General features: G+C 38.6%; 1 protein-coding gene and 1 long non-coding RNA gene across 2 annotated transcripts in view; one reads left to right on the plus strand and one right to left on the minus strand.

The window, feature by feature from the left end:
- Positions 1-404: 404 nt before the first annotated feature.
- Positions 405-21,016, minus strand: part of LOC141366236 (C-type lectin lectoxin-Enh4) — a 45,331-nt gene continuing 24,719 nt past the window's right edge. Inside the window, exons 4-5 of the mRNA XM_073871709.1 lie at positions 1,053-1,123; positions 405-850 (exon numbers count right to left, since the gene is read on the minus strand). Of these exons, the coding sequence (XP_073727810.1) occupies positions 770-850; positions 1,053-1,123 (152 nt within the window). The 3' untranslated portion in view covers positions 405-769. The remainder of the gene's footprint in view (positions 851-1,052; positions 1,124-21,016) is intronic.
- LOC141366235 (uncharacterized) lies at positions 15,498-16,590 on the plus strand. Its single transcript, XR_012371339.1, has 3 exons — positions 15,498-15,648; positions 15,716-15,784; positions 15,857-16,590. It is a non-coding gene; the product is annotated as an uncharacterized lncRNA (long non-coding RNA).

The following is a 21,016-nucleotide window of genomic DNA, read 5'->3' on the forward strand; positions in this document are numbered from 1 at the left end:
TAGCAATTGGAAAAAACTGTAAATGTGTTCTTAACCACCCAACCAAAATTGAATGATGGAAAAAAACATAAAGTAAATAAAAAAGTTATAAAATTTTTGAAAAAATAGGCTGTATTTTCAGCTCTCAAGTGGTGGGGGTGTGTCCTCTATAGGGCTGAAACCACGCTAACTGCTGTCAGAATACACCGCAAAATCACCGGTGTCAAAACTAAACTCTCTTATAGTTGTTTAAAACTTGATACCAGTCTGATACATTTATGGAATTGCAAAACATACAAATGCAGACATTTACTTATTTGATAATATGTGTGTGTGAGAGTGTGTGTGTGTGTGTGTGTGAGTTTGTGTGTGTGAGTGTGTTTGTGTGTGTGTGTGTGTGTGGGTTGGCAAATGTGGTTTACGAGGACATGAATAGTGTATAATGACATGTTAACTATGCTATTACCATGGTTTATGAGGACACAGGAAGTGTCCTCATAAACTGAAACGCTAAAAATACATACTAATTGGTAGTTTTTCATAGATTAAAGACTGGCAACAGGTTTTTGTGACATTGGGGTTAGGGACTGGGGTAGGTTAGGGGAATAGAATATAACAGTTTGGACAGTATAAAATGCATTGCGTCTATGGAAAGTCCCCATAAACCATGTATGCCTGACTGTGTGTGTGTGTGTGTGTGTGTGTGTGTGTGTGTGTGTGTGTGTGTGTGTGTGTGTGTGTGTGCGCGTGTGTGTGCGCGTGTGTGTGTTCAGGAATGCTGTTGTCTCTTTCATGGTCCAATTTTACGATAACTTCTCAAACTAAAGGTGAAGTTACCGTGAATTCCACTTCTTATAAATCCTTCATGGCGCTGAAACAAGATTTTTAAGTTATTTGCGAGCTCTTTGACACACTATTCTCTTACTGGTGCAAATGTATATTATTAAAATTGTATTTGCTGATGTTATTTTTACAGTGAGTTATTATTGGACCAGGGAGACAACATGAAACAACAAAATAAAACATAAAAATAGATCAATAATAACATGCGAATGTTATAAATGTACACTCACTTGTATAAATGCTTCAAACTGAGAACTTGACAGAATTTCTTCACTTCTAAATTTCACGCGTAGCCCTGTTACTGTTTAGTAAAAACAACAAGATGTTGAGTACTGTGTAAATACAATATATACATTCTTACAAATATAGTATTTACTATTAATGAGACTGGATGTATAAAAGATGTATTTAAAAATTGATTTATGTTAATTGCAGTATTCTGGAAATGAAAAGAGCACATATACACAAAACATACCATACTTATCTGATAGTGTTGGTTGAAGTAATGATCATCATGTTTACCAGAAAACAAACAGAAGATAGAGATAATGTTAACATAAAACATTACTAGTGGCTACACTGCCATTTATATTAGCTATTGAACAATCAAATTCAGCTTGCCTGTTTCTATGTTCTCTGTTTCTCTAATGTTTATTCTTTAATTTCATTACAATAAAATGAGGATTAACCTACCACCATAACAGAAGAAAGGCAAATGGGCTAAGCAGCTTTCATCTGTCCATTGACCGACATATTTTCCAGACACAGCAGTGCAGTGTTGAGCTCCCCTCAGTCCTGAGTCACCAAAACCATTATCTGGTTGTGCAGAAACATATGAAGTGGACGGCAGCCAGTATGTGAAGGAAGAGTTGCTCTGATCTGACCACAGTCTGTTTCTGTACAGACCAATCCATACACTATGACCCAGTGTAATGTTTAGGATCTGTCGAGACTCAGTTTGATTTCTCACGCTGGCCAGATCTGTGTAAAACTCTCTGCAGTATCTTTGAGCTTCAGTCCAGTTCCTTCCCTCAGGTACAAAAACATAACTCTGAGAGGCGTTTTCTCTACCTAAAAATATCAAAATGTAATGTACTGTAATCAGTTAATCCATGTGTGCTTTTGACGGGCCACCTTATTTTTATGAAAACAAAGTGTTTTTTTGGGCCTTGGGTAAATTTTAAAGTCGTTTACTTAATCTGACTTTAAACAGTCGTTGTCATGTATTTGACACATATTGGAATGTTATCATCATAGCAAACTAATTTGAAATTTCAGGTTTACATGTGTAAACAGCAGAAATAAATTATTCACAATCTTTTTAGGGATGAAAAATTGAAGTCTTACCATTATAACAAACAAATGGGAAATTAGTGTCACATGAAAAATCATACCAGTTTCCATAATAATCCATATAAACACATAATTCCTTCCCAAAAAAGTTGTTTGGTTCATGAAACCAGTTTCTGAATTCTCTCTCTCCTTCCTGATAGAAATCATTGTTTTCCAGTGACCATCTCCAGCTGTTCAGATCACCATACAGTCCAATCCAGGCTGATCCATTGTAACTCCCATTAACTGTGTTCATCAGACTGTTCATTTCATCCATGTTATCAATGGTGGCCAGATCAGTGTAATTCTCTCTGCAATATCTCTGAGCTTCAGTCCAACTCATAGACTCAGATATAAAGTCATACTGACGGGATGATCCTAACACTGTCTCTGTGAAAAAAAAACATATTTTTTATAATTCCACAGTGCTTTGACAAATTTGTCTTGAAATGGCATGGATTTATGTTTGGATGGTTTACTCACCATTGTAGCAAAAGAAAGGTAAATTCAAATCACAAATTTCATCTGTCCATTTCCCATCAATAAATGACACAGCAGTGCAGTCTTCAGAGTTTTCAACATTATTTGGCTCTCCTGATCTCCAGTTACTGAATGTAGAGTTACTCTGATCAGACCAAGATCGACTTCTGTACAGACCAATCCAAACCCAATCATATTTGTCTAAAAGAGATGTGATCCTCTTATTTTCAATGTCATTCCTGATACTGACAAGGTCTGTGTGATGCTTTCTGCAGTAACTCTGAGCTTCAGTCCAGTTTTTGTACTCATAAACAAATACATAATTTGCACTGGCATTCTGTCTTCCTGTGGGAAACATTTAAACATGGTAAACATCTTATAGTATCATAAGTATGTTTTTTCTAATTATTTAAAAGTCCAGTCGCTGTTCTCACCATCATAGCAAATAAAGAAACGCTGGGAGGAGCACAACGATTCATTCCAGAATCCTTTGTAATATGAAAGGATAACACAGAGATTCTGTCCATACCAGTTAACTGACTGCTGGCCATACCAGCTTTTAAACCCTTCTCCCAACTCTGTGTTTCCCAGTGACCATCTCCAGCTGTTCATATCATCATACAGTCCAATCCATGCTGTACCATACTTATTTCCCTCTACTGTTTTAATGAGTCTGTTCATATCATCCATGTTATCAATGGTGGCCAGATCAGTGTAATTCTCTCTGCAGTATCTCTGAGCTTCAGACCAGGTCTTTTTTACAGATATAAAGTGATACTGACGAGGACCACATGAAGATTGTGTGCAGATTCCTGTAAGTCAGAAATGTTAAACACCAAAAAAAAAAAAAAAAACATTTTACCTATACATGTATTATCTAGTATGAAACTAAAGTACTAGTTGGACAGGACTAGTTTTACACAGAGTTGGAAAGTAACGAATAACATTTACTCACGTTACTGTAATTGAGTTTTTTGTTGTTGTTAAAATCTGTAATTTTACTTTTACTTAAAGGAATAGTCTATCCATTTTCCATATTAAACTATGTTATTACCTTAACTAAGAAGAGTTGATACATCCCTCTATCATCTTAGTGCGTGCACATAAGCGCTGGAGCGTGCTGCGACACTTCGATAGCATTTGGCTTAGCCCCATACATTCAATGGTACCAAACTGAGATAAAGTTAGAAGTGAGCAAACACATCGGCGTTTTTCCTGTTTGGGACGAGTGGTTGTGCGGGCAGGTTTGGTGGCACAAAATGGGACGTGGCGCTTTTCTGAGCGGATTTAAAAGGGTAACTATATTGTATGACGTAATAGCACTTTTGGGAGTAACACTCTCCCTCTCCCATTATGAGAGGGAGAAAGGGGAGCGGATTTTTCAGGCGAGTCGAAGTACTCCCAAAAGTGCTATTCCGCCATAATATTTTGAATCCGCTTAGAAAGGCGCTACGTTTTGATTTGTGCCACCAGGCTTGCTCGTGTGGCTGCTCGTCTTGAGTGGGAGGACCGTTGATGTGTTTGGTCGCTTCTGGCTTTGTCTCTAAATGGTACCATTGAATGTATGGGGCTAAGCTAAATGCTATCGAAGTGTCGCAGCGCGCCCCAGCGCTTACGTGCACGCACACAGAAGATAGAGGGATGTATCAACTCTTCTTAGTTAAGGTAATAACATAGTTTAATATGGAAAATGGATAGACTATTCCTTTAAGTATATGTTTTGTTGTAAGTATTGAACTTTGTTACCATTAAGATCATATCCATTACTGAGTAAAAAAATATTAACAAAAATAATGCAAGGTGATAAAGGCGTGCCACGGATACTGATTGATTGATGGGCGGGGGAACTCTTGAACACTGAACTCACACACTAAACTCACAAAAATAACCATAGAAACGGATGAGACAGGCGCAAGCTGATGCAAGCTGATGCTTTGAAATATGCTCTTGTGCGTCCGAGGTTAATCAAGCCAATTTCTAACCTGAACCTGTTCCCAAGATGTCCGCCTGAGCCTGTTCTCATGATAGCTGTCACACCCAAGCCTGTCCCCAAGATAGCCGCCATATCCAAGCCTCTCCCCAAGATGGTCGCCACACCCGAGCCTGTCCCCAAGATGGCTGCCACTCCCGACACCTATCCCCAGATGGCCACCACGCCCGACCTGAACCCAAGATGGCCACCACGCCTGTCCACAAGATGGCCGCCACACCCGACCTGAACCCAAGATGGCCGCACGCCCGAGCCTGTCCCCAAGATGGCTGCCATGCCTGACCTGAACCCAAGATGGCCCCCACGACCGAGCCAGTTCCGAAGATGGCCAACACGCCCAAGCCAGTTCCCAAGATGACCACCACGCCCAAGCCTGTTCCCAAGATGGACACCATGCCCAATGCCTGTCCCCAAGATGGCCACCACCCTGACACCTGTCCCCAAGAGGGGCTTCACTCTAAACTTTCCCCCAAGAGACGACACTGCATGGAGACAACCACCTTCAAACTGGATGCTTTGCTCTATTCTCGACCTCAAGAGATTCTACTGACTACCATGAATTTAACAACACTGACTGCTTTTACATTAATTTTTGAGCTTAGGAGGTCACAATTAGACAACCAGAAATTTTTTACAGGTCAAAGTGTACACTTAATTATTCTGAGAATAAATGTTTAACTGGAGAGTTATCTATTACTGTGTACTCTTTAACTCTTTCGCCGCCATTGACGAGACATCTCGTCAATCAAAAGAAAACGTTTCCCTAGCTGCCAATGACAAGTATTTCCGGCTTTCTGCGATCTTCTGCAACTTTTTAAACCCGGAAGAATTGCCCTATGGCAAGCGGTTGCATGTCTGTGTCTGTTTTAAAGATCGCTCTGAATGGGATCTCCATGAAAAGTCCGTCACAAAAATGGAATTATCTCTGCTTTTTGCTCAAAATGTGGTGTTTTTGCAGAAACCTACCCAAATTCAAAAGCTGATTACAAAAGAACTACTGAAGGTAGGATGAAACTTTTTTTGAAAGCAAGATATATTGTATGTTTATATATTTAAAGAAGAACATTTTCTGGAAGGCATTAAACTTTTGTGAAAATCATGAAAATCATTAAAAACGCTGGCGGCGAAAGAGTTAATTAGTTTGGCCGTTGATCAAATTAATGTAACACTATGTAGTTTTTTTACCTTTAAATAATGTCTCTAAAATTATTTCAGTGATAGAACAACTTTTAACTGGACAAATTGTACTGTTGCTGCAACCTGAGCAGCCTCCTAGCTGCTACAAGCACACTCTGAAAGTGGCGGTGGAGGGTAGGAAACACAGCCCCTCCCCCTGCCTGCAGAAGAGTGTCTGATACCAGGCACTGTTGCGCTTTTCAACCTCATGGGGGAGCAGTAAGTCATTTTTACATGGAAACTACATAGTGTTGCTTTAACATGATGTTAATTCTTTGGAAGATATGTTTTTGAAGATGTTCTTTAGTAATGATAATGAAAGTTTGCTTGCTTTTAATCAACTTTGAGTTACCAAGTTATAATGGTATATTCTTTATGATTAAGAGGAGGGATAGATTGTAGGATTTTCACAGCCTGTAAAAACTGTCTATACATGTCAAAAACACATAAAAGACATATTATGTTGACATATTATATTCCTCCAAAAATAAATCAAACATAAACTCACTATTGTAGCAGAAGGAGGACATGTTGGTTAAGCAGTTCTCATCTGTCCATCTGCCCAAGTGTCCTAATGATATCGCAGTGCAGTGCTCGTCACCCTGCTGGTCATAAGTATATCGACCATTATCTGGTTGTCCCGGTGAATAAAGAATTTCGGGTCTCCAGTTTTGATATTTGGTAATCTGACCATTTGACCAAATCCTGTTTCTGTACAGACCGATCCAGACCTCACCACCAGTTATCTCAAGGATCTTCTGATTTTCAATCATGTTTCTTACATTGGCGAGATCTGTGTAATGTTCTCTGCAGTATCTCTGAGCATCTGCCCACTTTCTTCCAAAATTAATTATGATGAATGTGTTATTGTTCGCTAAGTAATGAAACATAAATATGCTCAGAAATTCTAAGCGAAAAAATAAGGAACAGACATGATAATTTAAATGTTCTTACCATTGTAACAAACAAATGAAAAGGAGTTGTCACATGATGAATCAAACCATCGGCCATCATAATTCATATAAACACACAGTTCATCCCCTGCGTAGTTGTTTGGTTCATGAAACCAATTTCTGAAGTCTTTCTCTCCTTCCTGATAGAAATCATTGTTTTCCAGTGACCATCTCCAGCTGTTCACATCATCATACAGTCCAATCCAGGCTGATCCTCTGTAACTCCCATTAACTGTGTCCATCAGACTGTTCATATCATCCATGTTATCAATGGTGGCCAGATCAGTGTAATTCTCTCTGCAGTATCTCTGAGCTTCAGTCCAGTTCTTAGACTCAGATATAAAGTGATACTGATGGGTTGATGCCAAATATGACACTGCAAAGAAAGTGTCAAATTTTAACATTTAAAGAGCCCCTTTTTTCCTTAACATCATTTTACATTTATTTTGGTGTGTAAGGGAGTGTTAGTACATGTTAACAATCCGCAAAGTTTTAATCCCAAAGCAAACGATGACATAAGTTATCGTCTCCAACCAAAAACTATTTTCTCGGACTTCAATGAATGCAAAGATATTAGGCAACAGTTTAGTTCCGCAACGAGTTAACGTGGACTTGATAAACATTATCATAATTCCACTCGCTTCTAACTCACAGCCTGTAAATATCCTATATGTTTTCATATTTATTTGCTACTGACTATTCAAATCATGATTTAAACACGACTTTTAAGCAGTGTCAAAGAGTATAGAAGAACAAGAGGGGAAACTCTGATTCGTTTTTGGCAACAGCCACTAGGTGGCTCACTGACACTGCCAATTCATTCTGAATTCATTCTCAGCGAATCCAACAGCCTAATCATAAGCGCAAAAGTAAGTTTTTTAAATTAAAATTTTGTTCTCTTGCTACACCTACACGAAACGCTGTATTGTCTTGTATGTATGTGTTGTGTTGTTGTTGTTATTAGTTGTGGAATCCAATCATTAAATAGATACACATTTGAGGTAGTTTTTTTTTTTTTTGCTTTATTTTTTTATGTAATTTTAATTTAGGCTACTTTACACATTTACTATTATTATTAGTTACCAACTCTACTAGGTATGAAATATATTTTGTACATATTAATCCCCTGGATCCCGCTACAAACATGAAAATCTTATACAACATGATGCATTTGTCACACCCAGGGGCTGGCTGCTAGTAGGCTAAAGTTGCCTTCTCAACTTCCACCTCGAGGAGGTCCCCAAAGCCAACCCAATGACCAGACAACAACGAGGACAGGTAAGTACACTGAAAAAATGATTCGTTGAATTTAATCAATTTTTTTAGGGTAAGTGGTTGCAATCAATTTATTTAAGCTACATTTAAACAAAAAAGATTAGTAAAGTAAAATAAAATATAAAACTTTGTTTAAATGTAGCTTAAATAAACTGACCGCAACCACCCACCCCAAAAAAATTGATTAAATTCAATGAATCACTTTTTTCAGTGTATAAAACAATCTTTATTTATTTAAATATTTAAAATGTACTTGGGAAATGGGGAAGGGGGAAATTAAAACTAAAGTATCTGGCTCTGCCCTCCAGGTAGGCAACGGCCAAGAGAATGACAGGAAGAAGGGGGGGGGCAACGGGGGTCCGGGACACTGTGGACCAGGGGGTGTGGGACTCAGGCTCCTGCCTGGTCTTTGCTGTCCGTGGCGCCCTCCTTTTTCCTCCTGGAGGCAGAAATCAAAACAAGATGAGTGTTGGGATTAATGTCCTCTTTGCGTACCTTGGTTCTCCGTATGGGAACTTCTCCACACGTGCCCACACAGTTCCTTGTCGTGTCACTCACTCTTCCTCTCTCTTCCTCCACAGGCAACAACTAGGACACAGAGGCACCGTCGCTTGGACTTGGTTCGCTCTCACCTCTTCGCTGACTACAGCTCACGGTAGGTACAGAATCCACACGGCTCGTTTTCGTGGTGCTCACTCTTTCTCTCTATTTCTCCACAGGCAGCGGCTGAGACACAGGGGCACAGTTAAGTGGACTTGATTTATTCTCACCTCTTCGCTGACTACAGCTCACGGTAAGTACAGGGTCCACACGGCTCGTTTTCGTGTTGCTCACTCTTTCTCTCTGTTTCTCCACAGGCAGCGACTGGGACACAAAAGGCACAGTTAATTGGACTTGATTCGTTCTCACCTCTTCGCTGACTCAACGTACCGTAAGTACAAGTTTCACTCAGTTTCTTCTCGTGTCATTCACTCTCTCTCTTTCTTTCTCCACAGGCAGTGACTGGGACACAAAGGCACAGTTAATTGGATTTGAATGGCTCTCCCCTCTCTGCTGACACAGCGTACCGTAAGTACAAGTTTCACTCAGTTTCTTCTCGTGTCATTCACTCTCTCTCTTTCTTTCTCCACAGGCAACAACTCTCTGCTGACACAGGGTACTGTAAGTACAGGTTTCACTCAGTTCCTTCTCGTGGTGCTCCTCACGTGCCGATCGTATATAGTGCGTTTTCCGTCTCTGTCAAACAACGGGCTTAAAGAGGTTGGTATTCAATATAACAAGAGGGCGGACTTACAACAATTGGTCTTTGCGATGTGTCAGATGGGGTAAGCAGTTCCTATGTGGCGTCGGGGGCGAACCCTCTCGACAAGCTCGATGGTTACAAAGGGGTGAAACGTCACACCGTCACGCCGGACCGAGCGCTTCCCTCTCCTCACTACCGTTGGGCGATCGAACACTGGACAGGGGCGCCCCTTTGTAGAGGCCTCGGGATGGCAGAATTCCTACACCTCTCTCTCTGTAACAGCATTACTACACAAATGAAAGCATCAACAATAGCGGCCCCTGATCGTACTATAACATCTGCCAATTCTCCTGCTCTTCACTGCCACTCTCCAATCCGCCCAATGTCTAGACGGGACAATCGTTCCCGGGGCACCACACCGTTACTTTAGACCTGAAGCACGTTCACAACCTATAATGCACTGATTTCTCTAGGACCGGCAGCCTCTTCGTCCTTCCTCGACGAAGTGTGTGAAGGCGGGGGTTTGTCTGACAAGACACACAGCAATACACAGCAATCCACAGCAATACACAGCACCACGTCAAAATAAAGGTTTCTACAGCACAAGGACTCACCCACCACACTCAAGTGTACACAAAGGACGCCCGTCTTCCTCCACTTCGCTTTGATCGGATCTGGCGATGAATCATACGGCCTAGTTGATAGTGTCGTCGTTGTGACTGCTTCGGTTAATGTTCCTTCGGCTCACCCACCACGCTATCTTAGGGGTAGGGCCGCCCTCCTTCTCCTGGAGGTATCTAGTATAAAGGCAGGTCAGTATACAATACGCTTTCAATTGAATCTTGTTACTCACATCAACGCCGTTTTCTTCTCCTCTTGGTTTATCTCGGTTTACAACGTGTTGCGATCGCTCCTCAACCTTTAAGGTTCACGACGTCCTCACAAACATGCAACTTCAGCCTAAGAGAGAGAGAGTTTAGACAGCCACCAGCAGCGCACCAGACGAGCACAACACAGCGCTTCAACACACACCAAAAAAACTCCTGCGGTGCAGTGCTCCTTAAACTCTCTCACAGCTCCGTCCTTTTTGCCTCTCTTGGCTGCCGTACTCTCTCCTTTCGCTCTAAGCGCTCTGTGGATCAACGGAGCCCTCCGGCTCCTCCAAGGACGGAGTGTGTGATTTGGGTCTGCCCTAGGCAATAATGGAGCTCGTGCCCGAAACAACTCTGTCTCTTTGTGCTTCCTTTGGCCTTTTTATGTGTCCTGTCTTTTCTCTCTCCTCCAATCGTGGGTTGCCAGCTTAATTCGCCTCACCTGTGGCTCGTTTTCCCCTGATTCGCGTTGCTAGGGAGACTAAAAAGTGAAAGGTACTTTTAAAAATCGGGCCCGGGCGGAAACCATCTTCAGGCGGAACCTTTCTCCGCCACTTTTGGTTCCGCCCTATCATAGTCACCCGGTGACACATTGCTCTGTCTGTTATCCTATAATTGCAACTTTTGGACAGTGGCTGTGTTTTACTTAATCCATTTCAAGCAATTCAGATGTATATGTGTGTATATGTGTATGCAGGGTGCGATTTGTAAAAAAAACAGAGGGGGGATGTTTTCATAGGCGTCGATTTCGGCCACGGTGAGTACCCACCATATTTCGTCATGAGTCATTTTGTACCCACCATTAGTTTTAACTTTTTTGACTGTTTTCAGTGGTTATGAAGAGCAATAGGCTATATGAGAAATTTGGTAATCATTGTCCGACCTAACCAAAATCCATTATAATATTATTTTTTTTATATATATTTCTAATTAAAATATTTCTAATATTCAGAAATGCGCTCCCCACTCACGAGCTCTGATCGGAACAAACCCGAACCTCACTGTCTGCTGAACTTGCGCAGAAACATAAAAATATAACCAGCTTTTCAAAATGGTTTTAAAACTAAACATTTATACTATTTTAGCACAAATTATGAGCTTATTGACGATTTTTTATCATTCTTGACATAATGCGTCTCTGTCCACAGCACATTTCAAAACATTTTAATTCATAAAAATAAATCATGAGAACATGAACTCATCACTGCATTTGCAGGAATTGTAAAATCTTTTTTCTTATTAACTCATGAAGCAGCCTAACACAATATTTTTACTCTAATAGCTTATCTATCCCCACACATATGAACTTTGATCATGCACAACGAAAAAACACGCAAGGATTAAATCTTGAATGGCAAAATATGGCACAACATAGTGTCATCTTAAACATAAATATGAACAATGTATTGATTGCAAAGTTAAACCATTACAGTAGAAACAGTTTTAATGCTGCTTTTAAAGTAATAACATTAACTTTACACCGCGATGCTGAGCTACAGTGAAATGATAGAAAAGTCAGATGCATTATGTGTTAGTCACTTAGCCTCATTTGCGCAAACTGGACGCGCCCGCGTCTTGCTAAACGCCTCATCGGCATTTCTCATGTGTAACTTCAGCCATTCTCAGTGGTTTGACTGGGACACTAACTCTGCTTGTCATCATAAACAGATAATCAGATTGTTATGTTTATTCCCGCTTTATTAATATGCGGCTGAATATGCTGCATTTCATCGTTTCGACACACAGCTCCATAACCATCTCGCAAGTGTTGATAGGTGAGGTGTAACCAATCAGATAGTGCCGTGGGCGGGACATTGAGCAAGTCTGCAGAGTGGTGAATACAGAGAGGCTGCGTGGCAGCTGTATCAGAGCCAGCCAAAGTAGCGCATTTTAAAACAAAATTGACTTTAATCAAACCACGGATCCGTGATACGTTTTGTGATCCGTCTCGCCACTAGTGTAGTAGCACTGATCACTTTAAGGGGGGGATAAATTTATCCCCACCGGGGATAAAAATAATTAAGCAGAGTCAGGGATACATTGACCAGAAAGGGGGAAATCCCACGCATCCCCCCCGGCAAATCGCACCCTGAGTGTATGTATATGGAGCCAAAATATTATGTGTGGATGAGTTTATGTCGGTATGTATGGATGTAAAATTAGCCTATATAAAAGTGAAAGACTTGTCTAAATATCTGAAAATAAGCTGTAATTAATGATCACTGGTTTGATTGTATTTTATTCTGTGTTATCATCATTCAGTTTGAATTTGATCTTTATAATGTACAAAGTAGCTGATATTGCCATTACTTCTAGTTGACTCCTGAGTCGCTCTCATTCCAAAATGGCGGATTCGTTGGGCTGCTGCTGGGCGCTGGTGTTGCAATGGAACATTCTATTGAGTTTCACTTCTTGTCAATATAAGTTCTTTGGCAGTGTAGAGTATCGCTTGTTATTTGTCGTTGCTGCAGACATGGTTTAATTTTTAAGTATCCTTACATTACTTTAGTAGTCTGTTACATTCTGCTCAAACTGTGCTGGCAAAGTTGATAGATCAGCTTGGTCAACTGCAATTTCTGGATCAGATTTGCACTCGTATTTATAAGGTAGTAAAGATGATATAACCTCCAGTCCATATATGGTAAGGAGCGTAACATTTCCGCCTCAGATAGGTGGTGCATAGAGGAGCAAGAATAATATATGGTATGTGGAAAATAATGTTATTTGAACCATAAACCATGTGAACACATTGCTTTACACCAAATAGACAAAATAACATTATTTTTATCAACATAATAGGGGCTCTTTAAACATTTTAGAAAATTCTGGTTACAGAAATGTACTCACCACTGTAGCAAAGGAAATATAACTGATTATCACAGTTTTCATTTGTCCAACTCCCAAAGTCAGTAAAGGACACAGCAGTGCAGTATTGACTGCCTTCAGCATTATTGGACTCTCCTGTCTTCCAGTTACTGAATGTAGAGTTACTCTGATCAGACCAAGATTTGCTTCCATAAAGACCAATCCAAACTAAATCATAGACAATATATTGAAGAAAATACTGAATCTCCTGGTTTTCAGATTCATTCCTGATACTAACAAGATCTGTGTGATGCTCTCTGCAGTAACTCTGAGCTTCAGTCCAGTTCTTTGGTTCATGAACTAAAACATAACTAGTGTTGGCATTCTGTCTTCCTAAAAGCATCAGAGGTTGGTTATTTAATACAATTTGAGCTCTAATTGTGCTATAGTATAATAGTATTGAAATTGCTCACCATCATAGCAGATGAAAATATGTGTGCTGTTGCAGTTTGTTGGATACCATATCCCATTGTACAAAATCACACAAAGATTTCCTCCATAATATCCTTGTCCTATGTTATACCAGCTTCTGAACTGTTTATCCCCTGCTTTAAAGAAATCAGTGTCCTCTAGAGTCCATTTCCAACTGTTCAGATCATCATAAAGTCCAATCCAGGCCAGATCAATGGTATTCACTGTGTTGAGTAACTGGGTCGTCTCTTGTTCATTTTCAATTGTGGCCAGATCAGTGTATTTATCTCTACAGTAACTCTGAGCTTCGGTCCATGTCTTGGATTCATTTACAAAGACATACTGACGTCCAGAACATAAGGTCAGTGTGATAAAGCCTGATGAGAAAAAATGATTAAATGCATATATTTACTAACATGTGTGGCCAACTAGGACCTAATAAGCCTATATTCAGCCCAATCTTACGAAATTTCGTTATATAGTCACATATTTTTTGCTATTATCACAAAACTTCGTGTTTTTTCGTGATCGTATAACAAATTCCTGTTTTCGTGTGATTATCACGTATTGGTTACTCAACTGTTTTGTCCTATTTTCTTACTATTGTAGCTTCGGTTTAGGGTTAGATTTACATAAAAGGACATCCCTAACCAAACCCAACTCTAACCCTAACGCCAGTCGACATATAAAAAATAAATCAGAAAAAATTGTATAAACCAATATATAAAGTGACATTCTAATGCAAGCACCAAATCTAACCCTAAACCCAAGCGACAATGGTTTATAAATAGGAAAAAGCAGTTGAGTAACCAATACATGATAATCACACGAAAACAGGAATTCGGTATACGATCATGAAAAAACACGAAATTTCGTGATAATATCATGAAAAAAGAATAAAAAAAAATGTGACTATATCAAAAAACTTTGTGAGACTGGGTAGCTATATTATTTAATTAATTCATTTTGACTAAATAAGTAAATAAATGCTTTGCTTTTAACAAATGCATCTATTTTTAAATGTTTTATTGTATATGATGACTTATTGTGATATGATGTACCTCTGGATATGGTGATATGAGAAACATTTTTAAGTAATGCTAAAAAAACATGGCGCTGTCCGAGTGCTGAAACAGCTCTTCCCATGTTTGTAAATTCTTTATCTCTTGTTTGTTACAAATAAAGTATTTTTAGAGTACAAACTTTTTTTGCATATTTGGAAATTATTTTATGAGATTACACAACACATTCTCACTCCCCGAGGCGTGAAAATCTGAAGCATGTTCAAACGCCTTCAGCGGCAGTATGAAGACCCGAAGAGTGCCCCTATGCGTCACTATATCGACGAAATGGGAACTCCGTTGCTTTCATGCTAATCCCTCAGTGTTGGATATAGACGAAAGGGAATCCAGGAAGGTGATGCCGACGATTGGCAGGATCATGCCGCTTCTGGATGGTAACTACTCAATTTTTTTCCAATTTTTAAATTGTCGCTTGGGGTTAGACTTGGGGTTTGGATGTCAGTTTAAGTATTGGTTTATACTTTTTGTCTTCTGATTTTTAAGCCATTGTTGCTTGGGGTTAAAGTTCCGGTTTGGGTTAGGAAGTCTGTATTGGTTTATATTTTTTGTCTTCTGATTTTTAAACCATTGTCGCTTGGGGTTAGGGTTAGAGTTGGGTTTGGGTTAGGATGTAATTTTATGTAACAGAAAGTCGTTCTAACCCCAACCCCAATTACATTATTCATAAACTGGTGGACTTCGTCCTCTCCTTAGTTTTTCAGTTTACAAATTCTGCTTTCTGAATAGGGATTAGGCATGGCGCCAGGCGCAACTTGCTTTTAAAGGGAGCTGAGACTATCATTGGTTTATTGCACGTAACACCCAAAACACACCCATTTCTCATTAGGAGAATAGGAACCCTTCGCTTTAGACAATGCGCTTAGATCATTAAAATAGGGCCCTAAAAATATCAAGGTTATATTTTGTATCATGCTTTTGTGTAGAAAATAGCAAGTGACCAAATGCACAACACTACTGTATAGGGCATATGTGTAAAATGTTTAGCCTACTTGTAGCAGGATGACGTTTAGTCATTGGTTAACGTGTGGTAAAACCAGACCAATTGGATGTTGATTCAGAGGGTATAAAAGCCCTGAGAGGTTTCGGAGCGAGATGCGTCATCCAGTGGTACCGCCCTCTTGGCGGACGCGGATTTTATGAATGAATGGTAAGTGTTGGCTGCACGCGTAAATTCGTGTTTGTGTAAAGTTTTAATTTTATTATACTTGTGCTAGGATAATGCTCGTTCCATCGGGTGTCTCATCACCGAGTATGTGATGTTCGTAACCTTTGGGAATGACTTGGTATGTAGCCTTACCATCGTTTATTCCGGGTATTTGAGTATGTTATGTAATTAAGTGTTCTGTGCCTGGCAGGTGACATGTAGCCTACGCCTTCACGGTGTCCGTAACCACATTAAATGGGACGAGTGTTAATCTGAGATGACTGCACTGCTGCCTTGCCTGGGTCTCATTTGCTCAATTTGGTAGTTGGACGCTCACGAATCCGCGACAATGATATTGCCCTCCTTTAGGCTGCTATAGGACTGAGGTGGGGGGCTGACGGCATCGACTGGGTGCTGACGGCCTTGACCACGTCATTTGATTACGGGACTGTGATCATGAAGGTCTGAATTGACTTTTATCCACTGCTTTTAAAGTGCAGCCTTTCTCTCTGGTCGCTGGGAGCACGTGACCAACTACCTTCAGCTGCCGCTTATGGTTGTTTGTCGGTTTATTAAATTGCCTTGATTATGCTTTTTGTTTTTGTTTTATGTTTTAGTTATTAATGTCTGTCTTTTTGTATAAGTTTAATTGTTTTGATTGTATTTTGTTTGAAGTGGGATGCGTTGGCTGGGGATTGAAATTCACCAATTGCGGTTTGCTGTTTTGCAGTGCTTCACTAACTTTGCGGTATTGAGTGTGGGGTGTAAACAACAAAATCCCTGCCAGCAACTCTCACTTTAATTTTATTGTCTTTTTTCCGTATGTGTTGTGAAGCTTAAATTGTGACTCTTGAGGGATGATTATTTTTTTTACTCTATAAAATAAAGAATTTATATATTTTTCTATATTTGGGTTGTCCTTCTCGCCCCATCTTTGACAACGAACCTTCGTGCCTTATAGTTTAATTTCCCGGTATATTCCGGGTGGCGTAGTCGGAAATTAGTTTCATTTGTAATTCCCTTTTGTGTTCCACCTTGCCACATACTGTTGAAAAGTCTTAAACTGGCAAAAAATGTAAGCTTGGGCATACTCTGCAAAGCTCTCACTTCTGTTGTAGATGCAAATGCATGACATTGACAAAAGTATGAAACTTGTATTATATCATTAATGACTATAACACATTTAGAGAATTGATTGAAATCATGATTCAATAAAAACATTTCTAAACCACACAATTTAGGCATAAAAAGTGATATAAAAATGAACATTACCTGGAATAAGAACTAGTAGAAACATGGCTGTGGATGAATTGTGTGTCTGTTTCAAGAAAAATAACAGTAAGTTATAAAGAAAAAATATGTTTGTATATTTGCAGTGTGTTTTCATTTACCTTTAAGTTCCGAAAACTGCAGTCTCTAACCAGTTTGTGTTTTAGTAGAGCTCTTTTATATTTGTAAAACCCAAAAAATGTGGGTGTGATTATTGTTTATGCCCAACACCCTTAAAGACTTATTCATAGTGATCTGACAAATAACAACAAACACTGACAATCTTTGTTTAACAGCATTACAAACATGCTTAAGAATATTAAAAAACCATTCAAAAACCCGTTGGTCTACGTAGTTTACATGCAAATCTGAAAGCAAATAGAAAAGCAAAATGCTTTTGATTTTTGTTTCTGATATGAACTGAACTATCTTAGAGGAGAACTGACTAACCCTAAATAAATCAAATGAAAAGGTATTTGTAGCCAAATAAAACTGGTGAAAGGCTCTGGGGTGTGTTTTGTGGTCCCACACCTTTTTATAGATTTGGTTTTATTGGCTTAAAGGACAAGTTCGGTATTTTACACTTAAAGCCCTGTTTTCAGATTGTTTATGATGAAATAGAACGGTTTTGACTGAAATTTGGACATATGATGCTGTCCTGAGAATTTCTGAGTGTTTGTTCGATCGCCCACCACCTCTACAATGGCTGCATAGGTGAACAGTCCTTCCTAAAATGCATTAAACTTTCGTTTACAAAGACGTGAAACTCACCGAGTGACTGATGTGCTCACACAAAAATCGCTGCAAAAGACGCATTTCAACAGGTTTTATCGTAGTTTTTGTCCAACTCCATTGACTTGTATTAGATGTGCTGTGAGGTACGGTATTACTCCGCCGCCGGGAACGGAAATGGTATTGTTTGTATTCTTGCAATTGGCAAAGGTGGGTTATCGCCAGTCGCCACCAACTGGGCTGGCGTTTGGAAAAATACATCCACAAGTTTACAACAAATGCTAAAACACCTGTTAGAAAGCAAAAAGCGATTTTTGTGTGAGCATGTCAGTGCACACCTGACCGCTCGGTGAGTTTTGCGTCTTTGTGGACGAAGGTTTGATGCGTTTTGGGAAGGATTGTTCCAGTGCACCTATGCAGCTATTGTGAGGGCGGGGGGGAAATTCTCGAGCCAGCATCATATGTCCAAATTTCAGTCAAAACCGAATTAAAAAAATCTGAAACAGGGCTTTAAGTGTAAAATACCGAACTTGTCCTTTAATATTTTAAGCATGTGTGAATTGCATAGCACTTATACACTTTAAATAACACTCTAAAGGCAATATCTAATTGAAATTCTAATTATTTCAATAAAATATTAACTAGAAAAAGAAGTAGGGTGATGATATTTTTTAATTCAATTAAAATCCATTTGCATTAAGGCAAAGTGAAAACATTAACAGTAATATTGGACAAAACTGCGGTATTTGAAAACAAAAATTAACACTAAAACAGAAGTTTAAAAAAAACATTTAATAAAAGAAAATATACTACAGCTCGATGTGTTTTCGAGTGTTTGTATGCTATACTTTTATTTTGACTCTCTTTGGAATAAAGAGGCTTGAGACCCTATGAAGAATTATGGTTAAAAAAATGGATCCATATTAGGAAAAACAACTTGCTTTGAGCATGTAGTGACAGCACTGACAGAGTATTGTGTACATGAAAACAGAAAGCAAATGTCATATTAAATTATCATCTTGAAGATAATGCTAGGCCATTTTAGTTTTCTGTCTCTTCGTGTAAGCCAGACTGGCTCAATGATGATAAAATCAGATTTCTATGGGCCATTTGTTCAGACCCCTTGTTTAAAAAAATCCTACTTGATTATTTCAGGCAATGTCAAAGAATATTTGAAAATCTATATTGTTATTTCCAATTGATACACCAAAGCATAATATTTAAATAAACCTAGCATTAGCATAGAGCTGCACATATTTCTTTTCTATAGGCTACAGTACAAACACATGCAATAAATGTGCTCACAGTCCATGTGTTTACATGCTGCTAATGCTGATTAGATTTTAAGCTTATGACCTTATTCTAATAATCTAAAACAATTAATGTGTTTTATTGGAAACATACAAAATAAATGGTGGAAGACTGTGCATGTGCTCATCTTCATACGCATGTAAAAAACAGAGAATCGTAAGGAAAATTCACATACATTCTTGTTGGAGGTGTTTGAAAAAACTGATTAGCATTCCTTTTTTATAGGGAGTTGGCAGAAGATTAAAAAAACCTGATAGTTCACATGCATTATCCTATTGTATTAAAAGTGAAAGTGAAAGAGAACACTGACTTACTATGACTAAAGTAATTATTTATAATAATAATGATTAATAATTTGCGCAGATCAGATTTCATGGGTAATAACTTTAACTTTTTGCAATAATTGCATGATTATGTCACATCTGTAAACAGAAAGAAGACAACCTGGCTACATTTTGAGCATTTGTAGGGTCAGGGGATCTCTGGATAATCCGTAATTCGTTTGTAATTAAAAAACGAAAATACCGCTTTTCTGTTTTTTGTTTCAAAACGAAAAACCAAATAACCGTTTTTGGTGTCAGAATAAAAAAAACGAAAAACCAATTAAAAACGTCACGTTTTTCGTTTTTTGGCGATCATTTTATCGTTATTCCTTTTTGAACAAAAAATGAAGAGTGTCTTTGAACTTCAGTCAATAGAGTGCCGAAGTCATGACGTCACTTTGTAGGCCAACCCGGAAGTTAGCGGCGCATGGGTTCCCTCGATCGAAAAGCCATTCATTTTTCCCATAGACTTTTGGAAAATCGCAAAAAATAAGATCTGTCTTCAACAAAGAGTTATGAACCTTACACGTTTTGTCTATCAAGATAATCTTTATAAGTTAAACGAAAATGTATACATTTTGAAGCCTAAATAAAGCCGTCAGATATAAAATGCTAACGGTATGCTATAAACGGACTACAGCGCACCGGTCGCGGATCAACGTCATCATCAAGCTTCCTCAAACTTTATTTAAAAAACACGCTCGCTCATTGTGATCTGCGCTGTTTATGGACACTTATCCACTTTTTCATGAGAAATATTGCACATTCGTTATTTCCAAAAATGTTAGAAATTTTGTTTACGCGTGATTTTTTGTTAATGTTTTATTTATTTATTAGTTTAATTATTTCGTTAGTTTATATAAACCTTAATATTATCATTGTGCCCCAAATAAACTTTAAAGATTATCTTTCACTGTATTATGTTTGATTGTATGTTTGTATACCATTTGCTAATTCGCCAGAAAAAAAACCCATCTCAGAAGCACTAGCTATTGCCGCATCAATTTCCAATCTTATGTACTTTTTCTAACTTAGACGATAGAAAACCATAGATCGAGGAGAGAGAACCACTATAAATCTGGACATAACAGTGCAGCTTAGATGCTGGTTTACTTACCGGAATTGTAAGGGCCAGCATGAGGGACAAGGTTTATCAAGTCTCATTAAGTAAAACTATGGAGAGAGGAGTTATAATAGTGTTCTATGTATTTTTAAGATAACTATACAATCTCTGAACAAACAGAACACAGTTAAATTCCAAACATTTAATATAATAGTTATATATAATTATATATGTTAAATTTAAAGAGAATTGTCCAATAGCATCAATGCTTAAATACAATATATTATAATGAAACCATATATGTTCTCTAAATAAACAATATATACTAATTTTGTTCACATTTTCTATATATTTCTACCTGGTAATCCACAAGCCCCAATGTGAGAGCCTGTGTAGTAAATTGTATCTCACATTACTGTGAGCTGACTGGTGTATAGTTACAATAGTATAACATTTAATTTTTGGTATTTGTTAGACAAGGGACTTACAGTGCATTCAAGCTATATATATCAGCGCGTTCTCTGGGAATTAAACAAAAGTTAACAAAATGCTCCAATCACTGATCCACAGAAACATTGCAGCACGTTTTGTAGTGAACATCTTTATTTTCATAAATAAGTAAACTTTGTCTCCGGACAAAACAAAACATGTCAAACTACAGTCTCTCCACAGT

The sequence above is a fragment of the Misgurnus anguillicaudatus genome, chromosome 9 (assembly GCF_027580225.2).
Source record: "Misgurnus anguillicaudatus chromosome 9, ASM2758022v2, whole genome shotgun sequence".
Classification (NCBI taxonomy): domain Eukaryota; kingdom Metazoa; phylum Chordata; class Actinopteri; order Cypriniformes; family Cobitidae; genus Misgurnus; species Misgurnus anguillicaudatus.